Below are 18,001 nucleotides of genomic sequence, written 5' to 3'. Positions count from 1 at the left end.
ACATTACGCCACACTCGCTTTGCCATGAAAGGAAGGGAGGCTACCTGTTTATGCTATGCTTGTCTAAGCGGTAATGACACGGTCGAAATTGTAATTGAAATGAAAAGGCACTATTTTTTTATGTTCTTTCATTCTAAACACAGTTTGAAACGCGGCAGACAAATGAACTCTATACTAGCTGGTTAGCGTAAAAAAACAAAATGAGATTAGTTATCGATTGTGAATCTGATTAGGGTTCTAGCCCACAATTTGGGCTGAACTTCCTACACCAACAACAATGTTAAATCCATGGTGAATGCAGTTTCGGATTCAGGTAAGCATCAGTAGAACCAAAAGAGCATAAAAGAACCTTTTCCTTGCTGAGACGAGTATGTTTGGTTACAGAACCAGCATCAAGTACCATCACTAGAAAAGCCATAACAATCACAGCAATAATATCAGTATTGGAACTTAAAATGACTTGGGAAAATGTAGTTTACAGGCGCGAAAACCTGTTCCATCAATGTATAATCACAAACATGGAAATTCCTTTTGGGTCTGATGACCCCTCTCAAACTTCAATAAAGCCAACGGGGCTTCAGAGAGAAATAAAGCAGGCCCCGCTATGAAAGGCAACCCCCAAACATTCAAGCAAATGCAATCACATCCACCTTTACACTGCTTTTCTGATGGCTAGCATGCGGCACTGTTTCATCAAACCACACAAACAGAACTAGCTCCCCCCCCCCCAAGCTCATATCACAAGCCCTCAATCTGCTATCAGCCTTTTCAAAGACACAAGAAAGCATCCCATCAAAAGGTAGGGTTGCAAGAGACATTATAAACCCAAACCCAGATAGAAAAGTTAAAATGACCAAAAAATTATGCAAAAAAGAATTGAACATGTGAGTAAGCATATGAAGCAACTTTTTAACAAGCAGTCTTCTAGACCTTTCCCCTGCCCTCTAATCTTCTTTCCACCTTATGGCATTGGTCTACTAACAACACTATCAGCTTTTACTATATGCAACCCAGAGTGTTGCCTTTTTCTCCTTTTCCTTTCTCTGTGTCTCCTTTCTTCGGTTGCTTCTTGAGGAGACAGTTTCAATCAACTCCGAATTATATCCATAGGCAAAGAACAAAATCATTAAGAAAAATCATATCACAAACAATATTTTCCTCTATCTAAGTATCACAAACAATCTTTTCCTCTATCTAAGTGTTTCATTCAGTTACCCTTGATTTTAAGCAGGGCCATCATTATCAAATTGAAGTCTTCGTCTCTTGATGTCATTACTCCTACTAGCCGAATTTACATTTCTTGGTGTGTGAAGGTTTTCCACATCTAATTGCTGCAGTAGATTGTAACATTGAAACACCTCTTCCTGTGACACAAAAAGGCCAAGAAGAAGTCCAAGGTCAACAGATTCGTCTAATTATAGGAAGAAAGGATATTTCTAAAGAAAGCCAACAAATTAATCACTCACAATATTAAGAAATCCTGGATAAGCAATTGAATTCATCTGGGTCTCCAATGTGGTTCTTGTTAAGCTGTTATTTAATACCACTAATGTGGCAGCCGCTGCTATAACCGAAGGTCGATGGCTCATCAAATGTATCTCTGCATATAACATACTTTACATCAATGTATACCATAATCAATGCAAAGAAAGAAGTAATTAAAGGATGAATCTAAAGGCACATTACCTCTCATTAAAGCCAAAATGGATTGCACGGTCCTAGATACCGTTTCCCTTGGTGGAGAATCCTGCCTGGAGAATTTTATTATGAAATAGCGAAGAAAAGCGAAGGGAGTTGCATAGTTCATTCTCCATTGTAATGTACTCAGTATTCCAAGTTCTACTCTTTCAACATTTGTGCTTTCAAATGTAACTCCTTCTGTTTGAAGCTGTGGTAAAGAGGGTACTCGTACCTCCTCCATCTTTGCGGCCAAAGAAATACAGCCTACAGATATCAAGCTAACTACCCTAGTATAATTTCTCTGCGATACCAAGAAACAAGAAACAATGAACCACAAGTAGAAGAATGGATACTCAATTGAAACTTTCTAATTCAGAAGACTTACATCAATGAAACGGCTTGAAAGGAACCGATCAAAATATATCATTGACAAGTATGCGGTATGAAAATGAAAACCAAAGTTTTTTCTTGTCTGCATTAAAATCCAACAAAAGAAAACAGAAATGTCTTAATCTTCACAAAACTTAAAGATCAAGCATGAATAACAATTTGAAAGAAAAGAAATCAAGAGGCACTAACTCTGAGAATCCATGTAATAGCTTCCAAGCGGGCAGTTCTAAACGAGGCATCAAGAACCAAAGTTTCATTAGCATTAAAACCTTGATGAGGCTCTCGATTAGCCAACAACGTCAAATACTCGTCTTCCGAATCTGGGTCACCAACATAAGTCCTTGTAATATCAATGTATGTATCATCTTCATCTGCTACTGCCAATTCACCAAGAAAATCTTCATAACAAAAAAGATCACCGGGAGATAAAGATTCGTCTGCCATTTTCTTTATTTCATTGCATGCTGAGAGCATGCGTAAAATTAACTCCCAAACGCATGACTTGTGAAGTGAAGAAAATGAAGTTTGACCAAGGTTCTTGATAAAAGGAGATGGAGATGAGGTGCGAAAGTGTTGGCTACTGTTTTAACGGTTGTCTGTTGAAAGAGAGAAAATGTGGGTGTTTGTGTTTGTTCTGTGACATTGTATATATCTTCTAGATTTTATCCCATTAACGGATTGTGTTAATATTAATTATTGAGAGAATTTATTTTTAAAAAGATATTAAATTATGTTTTTATGATTATTTTTTTCACATTAATTTGTAAAGATTTCTGGTTAAAAAAAGTGTTTTGTTTTTTCTTTATTATATTAAATCAATCAAATTTGAATTGAGTTTAATCAAATTAATTAAGTTTTATTTGGTAAATATCTTGTTAAATTTAACTAAAATTCTAATCTAGTGTGTTTTTAGTAATGTAATACATGATGATTTTTAAAAATATATTTTTAATTAAAAATATATTTTTTAAAATTATATAATCATAGAAAAAATCAACTAGAAATCACATTAAAAAACTGTTAAACCGCTTCAAAAAATTAGGATATCGGGTCGGATTTAAGAACCGGAAAGGATTTAGTTTTGCTAAATAGACGAACTAAAAATACCTCTACTCTTGTGGGAAAGGGAGGGAGCAGTTTTTGGACTTTTGGAAGAGAAGGGTGGTGGTGGTCTTTGGTGGATGGTACGTGAATGTCGAGAGCGTGGGCTTCACGGCCAGATGGAGAGAAGATGGGGGGGTTGTCACTTGTCAGGCGGGTACCATACAGCGGGTATTGGTGCCTGAGAATTGCACGTTGATCTTTAGTGATTGGCTGGGGAGTTGTTTCTCTTGTGTGATCGACTTCATCATGGTGTGCTTTACAGAGTGAAATATCTCTCCTGATCCTTGCAGAAGGATACACAATTAGTCCTCGTGGCTAAGAAGACTCGTCAAAAAGGCATTCGGATTGCATTAGTCTAACTAGAGTAGGAATCACATGTAGAAAAATTCACTCCACGCACTTTAATGGGCTCGGAGGATTAGAAATTTAGGGTTGAAAAGATGGAAATTTATGTGATGTGGATTTGTATTTTATTCCGATGCATGTTTGAAAGCACTTGGTTCGTCAATACGTCAATACCCACCGTGATTTTATATCAATCCCACTAAAAACTTTTTCTTTTAATATTGAATAAATAAAAGCTATAATTTACGGGTTTTTTTTTAAATTATATTAGTAAAAATTATTACAACACTAAATACATGTTAAGTTTGACGGTCCCATGAAAAGAAATATTTCCTTATATTTAATAGGATTTTTTAAAAAGTTTAAATTGTGTTTTGATTAGTATCTTGAGATAAAAATAATAACAAAAATACATCTTGGTTAAATGGAAGAATACAAAATAAAAGGATAAATTTATATCTTGAGACTATTTAAAGTTAATTTTTATATTTTTAAAATAAAAAGAACTCTTTTCTGACTATCAATAATAGTTAAACAACACCTTAAATATTAATTTATTTTTTAATGTTAATTTAATTCTTTTAACTTGAATGTTTTTTTTTTTGTATATGCTAATAATTATTAAATTGTTCAACATAATTTTACCATTAAATTAAAAGATATATTACCGATTTTACATGGATTAATGATTCTAAGACATCAAATCTGAATATATATGTGTTTAATAAAACTATTATATCTAATATTTTTAAGTTTGGTCAAGCACCGAGCAAAACACACGTGGTTACTTAAGAAAAGGGAAATGCAACTTCCTTTGTTTATGGTAACCAAATACTTTCAAAACCATGAAGAAAATAACACACAATTTCAATTATTCCTCGTCAAATTCTCAAGCAACCCTAAATTGTTAGAAATAATTATTTCATCATGTGGAGTCTAGGGCAGCATATACAGGCAAAATTGCCCTTCTTGACGGTGTAGTAAAATCAAAAGATGACACGGGATTCAAAGTCTAATTAGCCTTAAAAAATTTACTGGAACCTCACTTTATGACTTCATTGTAGCATATCATATGTTATCTCTTACAGTCTTTAATTGCTCCAACAAATTCTAATCTATTTCTTTGACTGTGCCCACATACCTCTTTTATTCTCCAGCTTCGATAATCGAGTAAAAAATACTAATCACTGTAAACCACCAGTGTTCAGTGTGATTTAAAAAGTGTCTCTGGGCTGGAATGGTATTGTATGCCTCTGTTCGTGTCTTACCTTATGCATCCCCCCCATGAAAGTCTCCGTGGAATCTTGTTTTGTCTTTCTGGCCAGTTGTTTAGAGTTTAAACAGCACTGTGAGGATGGCTCCATGGGTTCGTTTTTTAATACGTTGTCACTGGTTTTGCTTTGACTGGGAAGCTATCGGGTCGCAGCCACACCTGATTGTAGATCCAACTTGCCCTTTCCTTTCTTGTGTTTGGTTACGGATTTGGATAAAAAGATAGCCGGGACAGAGGGAATGTGTTTTCCTAGCATTTTTATTTTGAAAAAATAGAAATTAATTCTAAAATTGTGTTAAATATAAATTTATTTTATGTGTTTAACTCTCTAATTAAACACATTTATGTTTTTTTATATATATATTTGTTCTATCAACTCTATTTTTAAGTCAGCATACTTGAACTGCCCTTAGCCAAAGACGAGCCAATCAAGTATTCCTTGCAAGGTACAGATCACTATAATGTGGTGGCTGTTTTGTCGTTCTCGTGAAAAAATAAATGCCTTTAGATTACGAGTATTTCAGTATTTTTATATGATTTATGAGTCATTGTTGGTTTGTTTAAGGATATTTTTGTTTATTTAATGTTTTATAAATAATAAAATAACCAAAATATTTCGAGGAGCAAAAAAATAAAATTAAGCGGTGTCATGTGAGGGTATTTAGGTATTTTTATTTTTTATACATAATAGAATTACATATGTACTCATAGATGCAAGATATTTAATTCATTGTTGTCAAATGTATTTTGGTTTTTTAATACATTTTTTTTTTCATTATAAGTTTGGGTGAGGGTAATTATATAAGTTACCATTAAAATAATAATTTTTTATTTAAAAAGCTGCTAACGCATGCAAAAATCGAGTCATCATGTTGCAACTGCTGCACATTTTGAACAGTGCGTGCAATAATTTTTTATTGTCAAAAACAGTTGTTCATTGTCTTACATTATTCATAATCGTATTCTCTTTCATTATAAGTGATACATGTGTTTCAAATATGACCGGTGTATTTTTTATGACCCTTTTTCTTTTTTTATTTCTCTTTTCTACCATGTAAATATACTATGGTCATTATTCTTGTTATTTTAATTGTAGATATTTGAGTTTTGATTGTTTTTTTTTATAGTAATTTTTCCTTTTGGCTAGTGCTTGGCTGTATTTCCTAGCACGAACACACTGTGTTTTTTAATGAGCTATTTCATTGCAGGTTTTAAACTGATAAGTGTTTATGAATGTGGTAATTTATGCATTTAGAAGCATTTTATAAGTGTATTTTAATTAAAAAAATATTAAATTATTATTTTATAATTATTTTAATGTATTAATGTCAAAATAAAAAAATTATTTTAATATATTTTCAAATCATAAATACTTCTAAAAAATATTATTTTCATTGGAAGGCCGCCATTATTCATTTTAGAATTCAACCCTCTAACCTCAACCCTTACATTACAATGAATATGAATTTCGCGAACACCAAAATTCAGAATTTAATGTTCTTTGTGCTTTCTGTAGTAAATACTTCGGCATTATTATGTCTTATTTTGTCAAGTGATGACTATTAAAAGTTCTTTTGATTATATAAAACATGGGAAAAATTATCTCAATAAAAAAAAAACTATAAGATTTAAACGTATAATCAATTGATTAATAAAAATAAAATATTATACCAATTACCTGTCTCAATTTAAATATTTTAATTAAATTTCAGTAAATAATTTATATTATTATGAGATCTTGAAAAGAATAGCTGAAAAAACTAAAAGTGGGGTCGATCGAGAATCACTTTCTTTTCCAGCTGCACTGCCTATCCACAACATTGAATGACAATACAAAGCTTGGTTTTTCGTCTCCAGGGTCCATGGCTTTTACATAGAACCCAGAGGGACATCGCTGCTCGTTCTGTTTGCCGGGTCTCTACTCGTAAAGAAAAAGCTCAAAATCAGTCCCCAGTAGTTGGGATCATGACAGGCTTCTTCTCGAAAGAAAAAATAAATTGAGTTTGAGGAAACAACAGCCTAGAAAATTCCACAAATTACCAACTAAATTTGGTGTAAATTGTTCGTTTCACCATCTTTTACCTTCAAGTGTGTGTGTGGATCTAAAAGAAAACGAAGAAATTTAATAAAAAGTCTATATAGGTCAAACAAGCATTCTAACATAAACAAGCACAACTCTTAATTAAATCGTGCTTAAATTTTATGAATTTAATTCCATAATCAATTATCTTACTTTAACTAGCTAAGATTGTAAAAAGAAGGTCTGGAAGATTGTGCTTTTAGTTTTTTCTTTATTTTTTAGTTATTTTCTGATTTTTTTTTAATTAGACTTAGAATCTTATTTCGGTTAAGTTTATTTAACGAAGTCGGTTCTAGCTACAATTCGTATCTACTTTTTCATGGCAAGTTATTATTATTGAATTTATAAATTATCAAAACAATATTTTATCTATGATTTAAGATCATAATATAAGATCATAACTATGATTTTATCCAAAGTTGAGAATTGGGAGTGGAGTCCACTCCTAAATATTACCATCAAGGTTCAATGATAGAGATAGAAAATTAAACTATCCTAGGAAAATTAAAATAAATAAATAAATCAATTGAAATTATAAAGAAAATAATGAAAATAATAAAAAAAATATTCCCAGCCAAATAATAAAGAAAATTCAACTATTTTATATGTTATGTTATACGAAGAAAATATTAAAAAATAACTTATAAAAAACCTAAAAAAGTATGAATTTAATGAGCGGATTGTCAAAAAATCATCTCAACTCAATAACTTAAGCTGTTAGGTGAGGGTCCAAGATATGATTTGTATTATTCTTTAACATATTCTTTCAAGTGAAAGCTTTTTGGGCTTGAAACTTGTATAAACTCACTTTACCTTATACTTAATTTTTATCAAATAAATAGGGATAGTGAGATTCGAACTCGTGACCGCTTGGTCATCAAAGCTCTAATATCATTTTAAAAAATCATCTCAACTCAATAACTGAAATGGTTAGATAAATTTTAAAATATAATTTATATTATTTAAATTTTGATATTTTTTAACTTTTGTGTTAAATGGATGTGTTCATGCTTTTTAATTTCATTATTGCTTCTTTTATTTACCTTTTCATTAATGGGATATTCATATCACTGAGTACTTGACTGTCACTCTAGCTAGCAATAGATTGAAAAATTAAATCAATGGAGTCCCTTTGTCACACTCCCGACCATTTATTTTCTACTATTTCATCATCATTGTCAGAGCACTAATTCCATAGATAAGCACTAGGCATGTTGCTATTGTTTTATTTATTTATTTATTTATTATTATTCAATAGACTTGACTCGTCGAGATTTAGCAGTGTAATTGAACAGTCCTCTATATTTTTTTTATTTCTTCGATGTACCTAGGATAAAATTGCCTTATAATTTATTAAATTTTTTTATTATAAATATATATATTTTTTAGTGGTATTATGTTGATTTTGGTTACAATTACAATATTGCTTATCACATTAGACGTTAAAAAATTGATATAATTATTTTTATAATCATTGTAATATTACTTATTCATGTGAGATAGATTAGATATGAAAGTCCTCATAATTATAAGGAGGACTTTATTATATTTATTTGATAAACATAGAAGGCAAGGAAGGGCTCTTTTATCTGCTGTCTCCTCCACTTTGAGGGTGCATTGGGACTGGACCCAGTGAAGCCGGAAAGAGCAGCATGTCCCCCTCCCGCACCTTTAGCAACATCGTTCTTCAAAGAGGCAACAATTTCCCCTCTAAAGCGAGCCCTGCATGTATTGCCACGGCACCTAACGAGACCTTTTAAGGGGCGTTTTATGCGGCTATGCACTTGAAAAATGTACCTAACACAGAGGCTTTTCCTTAATATTGCGAGCTATCAATCCATATCACTATTTATTATGATGACAATAATGGACCCAAGAAGAAAAATATATCATCCATTTATATGATGTCAAAGGGATCGACGGATTCAACACCAGTCCGAAAGTTTTTTGGATTTGGTGCGAGGAGACCTGGCATGCATCTCTCCCAGCAAAAACATGAATAAAAAAAGTTTAATGGTGTGCTCAACCTGGCATGAGGTCTGTATGTGCTTTGCTAATTTAAAGTGATGACAAACGCAAACGCAAATGCAAAAGGATTTATATTGTATTTATAATTTATGAGTTTTGTTTTTTTAGAGAAGAAATGGAGTGTAATTTTATTTTATAATATTTTAAGTTGTATTGTGAGTTATATTTCACTTATTTTATCTAACTAAAAAATATAGACATGATTGGCCATGATAGAATTTAATCATCTAATGATATTGGTGGAGTATATATTTGTTTAATTAAGATTATTTGTTGAAAAATAATTTCTCTAAGATTATATATTAACATTTATAGAATTAATGGTATTTAGACCCAATCATCTCTGCGTGTTTGACCCAGGAGCACTACTAAGCCCATTCATGACTGGGTCGGGTGCTAGACCCACCATGCCTAGGCTTGATGCACTGTCAAGCCCAGTTATAACTGGGTCTGGCTAGAGTCGGACCCAGCACGTCTCCACTAGGACATGTTTGGTGTGACACATACTAGCCTAACGCATCTAATAATTCAGAAAAATTATACATGTATATTTTTTTATCTAATATTTTTTGATAAAGATATATAAATATATACTGATTAAATCTAGGTTCATTAGCAGCCCCCTAATCTTTGCAATATAATAATATGCGAATAATTTAATTAATCTCCTAATTCAGGTATAGAGGTGAGTTTTGCTCATATAAAAAGGGGTGTAAGCCTGAAAAAAATATACATTTGGACTGAAAGAAATTCTTCCATACATAAAATATCAATAATCCATACTTGAAAAAATTTGAAGAGATTTGAGGATACTATGCCCATCATTTATAAAAAAATTTAAATGGTTATGTGAAATCCAAAAGGAGTAAACTTATATTTAGAAATTTCTAAACTATTATAGATTTTATTTAAGAGTGAGAGCTTCTAACCTTTTTAAGTATTATCATGGGGCTTAAAAATCTTCCATTAAAAATTAATTATCATGATTTTTTTTTTACAGAGTATAACCCCCCCCCCCCCACTAAAAATTAATAATTAAATAATGTTTACAATGTCTTCTATTAAATTTAAATATAATTTTTTTATATAAAAAATAAAAACATCTACCCTACGACAAATAAGAAGCCGTGACGCAAAAACAAAGGGTGGTCAACAAATTATAGAATTTGGAAATGGGAAACTGAAAGTGCTGTCGTAGTAAATAACAACCAACAAGTAATGGTGCCCGGAAGAGAACAGAATGGTGATCAGCATTGTGGCAGATGTCTTGAATTTTCTGACACACAAGGAAGGGAGTTGTGCCCCACGAACACCTAATCCTTGAGAACTCCCAGAGTCGGCCATCTCTTTCAACAAAAACTTCTGCTAATCTTTTACCTAGATAGATGCCACAGGCAAGGTCAGGGAATAGGAGTTCGATTCCCAATGTTTTGACTGCCTTGACCCGATCCCCTTGGAAACTTACTCCCCTGCTACGCAAAGCCCCCCTGGGGCAGCGTGCTCACATGGTGCTTTTATTTGGGATAAATCCGTCTATTTCCCACCTAAAATATAATAAATAACTCAAATAACACAATGATAAAAAAAACTTTTTGGTAAAATTATATAGTTTGAGAGTCTAGAAATATGATATTTTAATAATATTATCGTTTAAAATTATAATATTTGATTTATATCGTGATTTATAACCATGTTACGTTCATACTAACGATATTTAATATTGTGTTTTTGAACTATAATATTTTTAAGAGAATAATTTTAAAAAATAACTGAATATTTTATAAAATAATTAGATAATAGCCAAAATAGTCATATTATTTTGGCTATTGTAAGATTCTAGGTCATTTTCATATTTTAGGCCTGAAATTTTTTGTAAAACTATAGTTTTCATTAATTTTAAATTTTATTTACTTTGTGATTTTAGAGAGTTAAAATATTTTTTATTTTATCAAAATTTGGACAAAAATTTCTCTATATAGAAACTATTTTGAAATTTTACACCGCTTAAAAAAACATGCAAAAAACCACAATAACCACAATTAACAAATTCTAAATAAACTCAACATATTCTCATATTCCATAATCACAAGTAGCCCTAGAAAAATAAAAACAAACAAACAAACATGCATGCATAATGAATATAAAATAATTCAGTAGTATAATATCTAAGTAATCCCAAAATATACAAATAGAACTCATTTATCTTTATATGTTTACGTCGTTGCATGAATGGATCCAGCTCTTGATCCTACTTGAGTGACCTTATTATTTGCCACGACATCATCACAAGTTAGCCTCTCTCAAGATATTTTAAGTCCAGTACGACAAATAAATCACTAGGACACTATGATGTGATTTTTTTTCATCAATAGCATGGAGATAAAATGTGGTCTCTTGACCCTCCCATGGTAAGAATCCAATCTAATATTAATAAAATATTAATTATAAATTCAAATATAAATACATAAAATTCAATGGTTAACATATATTAATCATAAAAGACTTTATTACCTACGTATTTTTTAATTTGCTTGACATGTTGATCGTACTACATATGTTTAAGCAGAGAAATATGCTCGGGATTTGGAGTAATGATCAATTGTGTTATACTCATGTACCAAAACATATACTCTTTGTCGGTAATTATATGACGTGTTTATATAAAAATCTAATTTCTCTGTGCATCTCGTTGTGATACATGAGCACCGTGCTAACCTAACAAATCGTAATCATCATTTTTAGCCATACGAGTAATGGCATGAAAAACATCACTTGTATTGATATCGATTTGAATGTGTTGTCTGTAGTCAACTACATATTTTTTTTTGATTTGGAGTAATGATATCATTTTCCTAAATATTTTTTTCTTAAAAATTTATTAAAATAGTGTGTGTATATATATATACATATAAAAATTTAAATTTATTTGTAACACCAGCACATCAAAAAAATATAAAAACAAAAAAAAATATTTTAAAACAAAAAAATCAAAGATTTTTAAAAGTATAGTTGGACTGTAATGCCAAACACCTTCTAAAATTATGTTTTTTTCGACAGAACAGTTTTTATTTTATCCTAATTATAAATTTAAAAATATTTGTTTGATCAGTACACATTATAATTTTATATGTTTTATACTAAAAACTCTGTTATAAAACTTTAGTCAAGAAAAAAATAAAATTTATAATTTTTTTTAAATATATATTTTTAAATCACAACCGAAAAACTACTACCTTGCCAGTAACACACTAAACAAGTCCTGGCATTTTGGTGACTCCTCGTACTGCAACAAGAAGTCTGTCACAAGAAGATGAATTACAGCCACTAGCACTTGTTGAGTAGAGATTAAAACATGGCATCATCAATTTCCATGCTTCATGTATATAACAATTCAGTTATAATTCCTTGCAGTGAACTGGGCATGTGAGTTGTAAAGCCACAGGTATCATATAAATAAATAAATAAATAAATAAATAAATATCAATTCAATTATAATTCATGGACCCTATCTGACAGGGTCGGCTATCATGTACCAAATAATCAACCACGTTCTTTTCTTCAAGGGAAGCGTTCTCCCAGCTAGACTCTCCTCTACCAAGAACTAAAACAAGTGGCTACCAACATCAACACTAGTTCAATATTTCATTCATTTAGGAAGAGTTTTTATGAATTTGATCATCACATTGTTCTTATAAATCAACATGATTTCGATCCTTCCATCCTGCAGTTCTCTTATTCATAAGATAATAATTCATAAAAAATCAATCAATTATTTATTATCCTTTATCCAGTAGTGGGTCTCCCAGATGCTTTCTAAGTCTGCTTTATTTAAGTAGCAACTCATCATTGCTTGATTGGGAGCAGCCATCAGGATAGCCACCGGTCAAAGGATCGAAAATCAATACTGTATAAAAATCCATCCAAGACTTCAAAAGATAAAAAAATCACTTTAAAATTATTCTCAAAACAAATTTATTTTTTTATGTCTGTTTTTTATTTATTTAACCAAAACGCTTAATTACTTTTGCATCTGTCTTTTCTGGGAGGAATTCACCGAGGACCATCCCATAGTGTTGCGTAAAACCAGATGAACTTGACAATAATAAAAAAAACAAAATAGTAATTGTAACACTCTCGATAAAAATCACAAGGCACCTTGATAAGATATGCTCTAATGTCTTCGTCGGGAACAGAAAGGCCCTACTTCCACTCGCATGATGGGCTTAGATTTTACGGACCTCAGTGGCCAGGAGCCAGGAGTAGTTTGAGTGGGCCTATTCCTTGGAAATGGGCCTGATACAATCTCCTACCTAAAGCCATAGCTGGTTGATACGAATGTTTTTCCAGATATGAAATATCGAAGCTACTACTGGGTTCTTCTAGTGCTTCACAAGCTGTACACAAATTCACAATAAAAGCTAAGGATATTTTTGAATTCTTCTTTCACCCCATGTTCATTCTCTATAGGACACGGCGTAACCAAACAGTCCCTTAAATCCACAATAAAAGTCTATTTTCATTCCCTATCTGTAGTCGTATTTCGTTGCCAAATACCTTAATATTAAGAAATTAAGTTATATATTTCCATTCCAGGTACTTCATTCTTAGTTACCAAACATCACCCAATAGTTTTAAATCATAGATCATGAATACATTATATCATAATTATTTTAACGGGTTAGCTTCAAATTAATTTTTTTTTATTTTAATAAATTAATATTAAAAATAATAAAAATTATTTTAATATATTTTTAAATAAAAAATATTAAAAAAAACACACGCAAACACTTTCCACGATCGCAGGAACTTGTAATTTTTTAACGTCAGACCCGAACGTGAACAGATAAGAACGAAACCATGTACTCCAGCCCCCACCTCATCCAATCACGCGGTAGAGACGAAAACACGTAGTAATCCACACAATTCACTGGCTGCACTTGACAACACGCTGCTCGAATATTCTACACCAGTCGATGCGAATAAAACATTAAGATCCTCCTCGGCTCCTCCTCTACTCGATAAAGAGATTTCCTCTCTATTTTTATTTTCCACCCTAAAAATAATTTTTAGCTCTCTTATATAAATCTACCTCAAGTAAATTAATGGATAAATCCTTAATCAGTTCAAATCCGTCGCCGTCTCGGTTTCTAATCTTGGTTCAATTTATATCTGCCCAGCTTTTATTTTCACAAAGATCTCTTATTATTTTTCAGATTTTTAGTAGATTTTGTTTCATTTATCAACCCTCTCTCAATTAGGTTTATTAAATTTCACCGCCGCCGGCGATGGGGAAGCGTATGTTCTTCCTCTCTCTCTCTCTCTCGCTCTTCTATTGTTGAATTCAATTTTTGACTTGTCTAATTAGGGTTTTTCTTGGTCAATTACTGAATTATTATTATCATGAGATGGAAAAACTTAGGGTTTAATTTGTGCAGGTAATAATCAGCGGAAAAATAAAGCGATGCTGGATAGTGATGATGAAAATAGTAGCGTGAGTTCATCGTCGACTGCCCGTTCGGATCTTATGTCGGTGTCGGGGACCGACGAGGTTCAAGTTGATAAAGATAGTTTACTAGAACAAGCTCTAGATGCTTTGTATGAGAAGAGGTTTGTGTTGGTGTTGTGCTTCGGTTTTGAAATTTAGGTTTTAGGTGGTTTGTGTTTGTGATTAATGTAGTTTCTTTGTTTTGCGTTGAACTTGAGCTGAATTGGTGGTGTTGGTGTTGTTTTGTGGATGAAGGGGTTCGACAAGAGAGAAAGCTCTGGCAGCGATTATTGATGCTTTTAATACCAACTTGCAGCATCAATTTGTTGAGAAGAAGTAAGCACTGGCTAAGAGATAGTTGTAATGTGCAGTGGGTTGTTGTTGGTTACCTAGTTTGATTGATTTGGTTTATGTTGTGGTGGGTTTGTGCTGTTATGTGAAGACATTAGTCATAGTTGTTCATCCCGAGGCTCTTACATGTATTTTGTTTTGTTTATTTCTTCAGATTTGCTACTTTACTACACCTGTGTCTTAACTCCATTAAGAAGGGCTCTAGCAAAGAGATGTCTCTAGCATGTCATGCCATCGGTTAGTGTCGAGCCCATCTTGTCATCTCTTTTGTCCTTTACCTGTATTTTCAACTTTTATTAGTTTAGTACGTTGTTGTTGTAGGATTATTGGCTCTGACTGTTGGTTCTGGGGATAATGCACATGAAATATTGGAAGAATCAGTTATTCCTATTTCCCAAGCTCTTAAATCTCTGTCTGATTCCTTGAAGACTGTATCGGTATGTATGATTTGCTAAATCTTTGAGAGTTTAAATGTTCTCCAGTTTCCACTAATTGTTGTGACGTCGAATCTCTTCTATTTTCTGCTGGGTGGTCATTTTCAGTTAGTGGAGTGTTTGGCTATTGTGACGTTTGTTGGTGCAACTAAGACCGAGGAAACTGAACGATCAATGCAAATCATGTGGCAATTGCTTCATCCTAAACTAGGTTCTAATGTATGCATCTGTTTTTATTCTTTGCTTTCTTGTGTCAGTGATATTAATGATGTTATCATCTATCCTTTAATTACTTGATTTCAAGACCTCAACCCATGCAGTAACAGTCCAATGCTGTTGTTATTGGTTATGTTCTACCAACAAATAAATTTTGCTATTTCACTTTCAGGTAGTTGCTGTCAAACTCCCTGCAGTTGTAATAACAGCAGTGGTGTCTGCTTGGGCATTTATCTTGACTACCATGGATGGATGCTCCCTTAACTCCAAAGATTGGCAAGAGTAAGTGAACTTTTGATTTGATTTTCCACCTCGTTTTCTATTCTTGTCTTCTTTTATATGATAATCAGTGTGAAGTGCGCTGAAATTGATCAGATAGTCATTTAACTTATCCATCCCCAGTCCATTTGCACAGTCCATGATGAAGGAGTTGGTAAATAGTTAGTCTTGTCTAGACAGTTGTCTGTTCCCATGTCATGGTTTTCGAAGTAAAACTTCAATAAAGATCATTACTTTCATTGATGCAGGTACATTTCTTATTTCTCTACTCTGCTAGATAAGGATGACAGATCTGTACGCATTGCTTCCGGTGAAGCTCTAGCTTTAATTTTTGAGACAGGAAGTATTGAAAAGTTTGCTACTGAAAATAAGACTACCCCAGATGGCTCAGTTCCAGAAGGAAATAAATCTCGTGAAGGATATACACATATACTAGGACTGAAATCAAAAATCCTAAATCAAGTTAGGAGCCTGTCTGCCGAGGCTGGTGGAAAAGGTTCCGCTAAGAAGGATCTTAACAGCCAGAGGAACTTGTTCAAGGATGTTTTGGAGTTCCTGGAGGTATTAATTCATTCCTGTCCTTCCGACTCTTTCTGTTTGCGTGTGCTTCTGTTCTGATGTTAAGTTTTTATGTTACCAGGATGGCTACGCTCCTGATATCTCAATGAAGATTGGAGGAGATTCGTTACAAACTTCAACATGGTCTGAGCTTATAAAGGTTTCTTTCTCTTTGATCATTATTTTTTCTTTCTGGTCATGTTTTTGGTTTGTGTTTTAAGATTTTCAAGCACTCTGATTCGAGTTCTTTTAACAGTTGAACTTCATGAAGCATTTTCTTGGTGGTGGGTTTATTAAGCACATGCAGGTTGGTTTTCTTGGTCCTGCTTTTGTCTGTCCTTCTTGCTTCTTATGCGACGCTTTACTTTTTTTGTTGGTGTCAATTGCTTTTTAATACCATTAACAAGTGATTTTGTTTAAATAGGACAATGAATTCCTTCAAGTTGTTTTTGGGTTCACGCCCAAGAGGAAGCATCTCCTAGGTGTCGAACATCAAATGTCAAGCGGTGAAAAGGTCAGTTATGCTCTTCTCCAACTTGGCCTTCTATGACAGTCTTCAATCTGGAATTATTTATTTGTCCTACAATTGTGAGATTTTCTTGTGCCTGCACCATCCAAACTTTTCTTCATCTCAAGTGTCAGTACAGCACGTGTGTTCTGATACTTTGGATATTTGCCTAGGTAAACTAGCTGATCTCTTTCGATTGAAGTTAAATTTGGTTAGTGATGTGCTAAACCTTGGTAATGGTTTGAACTAAACTTCCTTTATATAGTAATGATAATGATTGGTTGTTAATGGATTCATGTACCTTTTTGTTCATATTTAAGATCTGCATTCTCTTGTTGCTGCAAATATAGCAATCTCCGTCTCCGGTCTTGAAAAATTCTCCCCTTCCAAATCTCTCAAATTGAGGCACTGTTCAGCACGCCTAGAACACAAACTATTCCTAAGAAAATCATGGCGAGGAAAACAAGGGCTGTAAAATTGAGACATTTACTTTTATTGATGACCTCTCTTTTAGTGCCTTAGTTTTGTTTTAAGATACTGATAAGATGCATTCCTTGTTACAGAGGATGTTCCGGTCGCCAAACTCAATACAAAATAAAGCCAGGACCCAGTTTCTGAACAAGCAGCGGATGCTATCTAAGGTTGGTTCTTCTTCATTCAGTATAGTTATTGTGTGTACTTTTCTGGTCACCACTGCTCCTTTTGATGCGAGGAACATTTCAAAAACTAATGCTCCAGTGCGCTTTATTCTATACTATCTTCTGTTCTCTGGGCATTTACTTTTAACTGTCCCTTTTTTCTGGTGCAAAAAACATTTGAAAAAACATTTTTCTGGTCTTTAGACACTTTCTTTTTTTTGCGTTGACATTATTAGTTGCTTTTGCGTTACCAAAGTTGTTGACCTGTACACTTCCCTGGATTATCCAGGATAGAAACGTTGGGCACTTTGCTGTTGGCATGGGCGATGAAGATATGTGAGGAATCCAGTCTAGCTGTTAGACGTTGTAGGATGAACATCCTCTGGAATAATTTAGCAGATTGTAGGGTTAATGTTACCGTCATTTTTTATGAATTTGGGAACAGGGAAATGGATTTTGTGGGAAGGCTATGCTTTTGACGACATTCACAGATTATTGGTATCCCAAGTCAACTGATCAGATCATTCATTTTATTTGTAGTTGTACTGTGTAATAACTGGTTGTAATTACTGAATGTGATTTGAATACCAAGTTTAATGATTCGGAAGATCAAGATTTTAAGAAAGGTTTGA

At 32.8% G+C, this 18,001-nt stretch overlaps 2 protein-coding genes across 3 annotated transcripts; one reads left to right on the top strand and one right to left on the bottom strand.

Annotated features, from left to right (window-relative positions):
* Positions 1-423: 423 nt before the first annotated feature.
* On the bottom strand, positions 424-2,690 carry LOC133682560 (cyclin-D5-1-like). Of its 2 annotated transcripts, XM_062105948.1 has the most exons (5): positions 2,260-2,690; positions 2,066-2,152; positions 1,687-1,981; positions 1,467-1,600; positions 424-1,364 (listed from the first exon to the last, which is right to left on the bottom strand). In XM_062105948.1, the coding sequence occupies exons 1-5, from the start codon at positions 2,542-2,544 to the stop codon at positions 1,224-1,226; spliced, it is 942 nt and encodes a 313-aa protein (XP_061961932.1). In that variant the 5' UTR covers positions 2,545-2,690; the 3' UTR covers positions 424-1,223. The 2 variants fall into 2 exon arrangements, with proteins under 2 accessions (XP_061961932.1, XP_061961933.1); XM_062105949.1 differs by lacking the exon at positions 424-1,364 and having other exon boundaries at positions 1,455-1,600.
* Positions 2,691-13,842: 11,152 nt separating this feature from the next.
* LOC133682786 (uncharacterized) lies at positions 13,843-17,976 on the top strand. The gene is made up of 13 exons (XM_062106306.1): positions 13,843-14,195; positions 14,336-14,507; positions 14,641-14,721; positions 14,891-14,973; positions 15,058-15,173; positions 15,279-15,389; positions 15,559-15,668; positions 15,914-16,226; positions 16,306-16,383; positions 16,480-16,530; positions 16,648-16,737; positions 17,295-17,372; positions 17,659-17,976. Exons 1-13 carry the CDS (start codon positions 14,186-14,188, stop codon positions 17,707-17,709), a joined length of 1,344 nt encoding a protein of 447 aa, XP_061962290.1. The 5' UTR covers positions 13,843-14,185; the 3' UTR covers positions 17,710-17,976.
* Positions 17,977-18,001: the final 25 nt, after the last annotated feature.

The sequence above is a fragment of the Populus nigra genome, chromosome 2, assembly GCF_951802175.1.
Source record: "Populus nigra chromosome 2, ddPopNigr1.1, whole genome shotgun sequence".
NCBI classification, from domain to species: Eukaryota; Viridiplantae; Streptophyta; class Magnoliopsida; order Malpighiales; family Salicaceae; genus Populus; species Populus nigra.
This window is presented reverse-complemented; position numbering and strand designations above follow the sequence as displayed.

What these genes read in the sequence shown, in the direction of transcription:
- LOC133682560 (XM_062105948.1), bottom strand. Translation starts at nt 2,544, where the DNA reads ATGCTCTCAGCATGCAATGAAATAAAGAAAATGGCAGACGAATCTTTA. An exon ending in CTATTACATGGATTCTCAGA is followed by an intron (nt 2,153 to 2,259) that starts GTTAGTGCCTCT and finishes ATTTTAATGCAG; the next exon opens with ACAAGAAAAAACTTTGGTTT. An exon ending in ATCCAGGATTTCTTAATATT is followed by an intron (nt 1,365 to 1,466) that starts GTGAGTGATTAA and finishes TTTGTGTCACAG; the next exon opens with GAAGAGGTGTTTCAATGTTA.
- LOC133682786 (XM_062106306.1), top strand. An exon ending in ATGTTTTGGAGTTCCTGGAG is followed by an intron (nt 16,227 to 16,305) that starts GTATTAATTCAT and finishes TTATGTTACCAG; the next exon opens with GATGGCTACGCTCCTGATAT. An exon ending in GGTTTATTAAGCACATGCAG is followed by an intron (nt 16,531 to 16,647) that starts GTTGGTTTTCTT and finishes TTGTTTAAATAG; the next exon opens with GACAATGAATTCCTTCAAGT.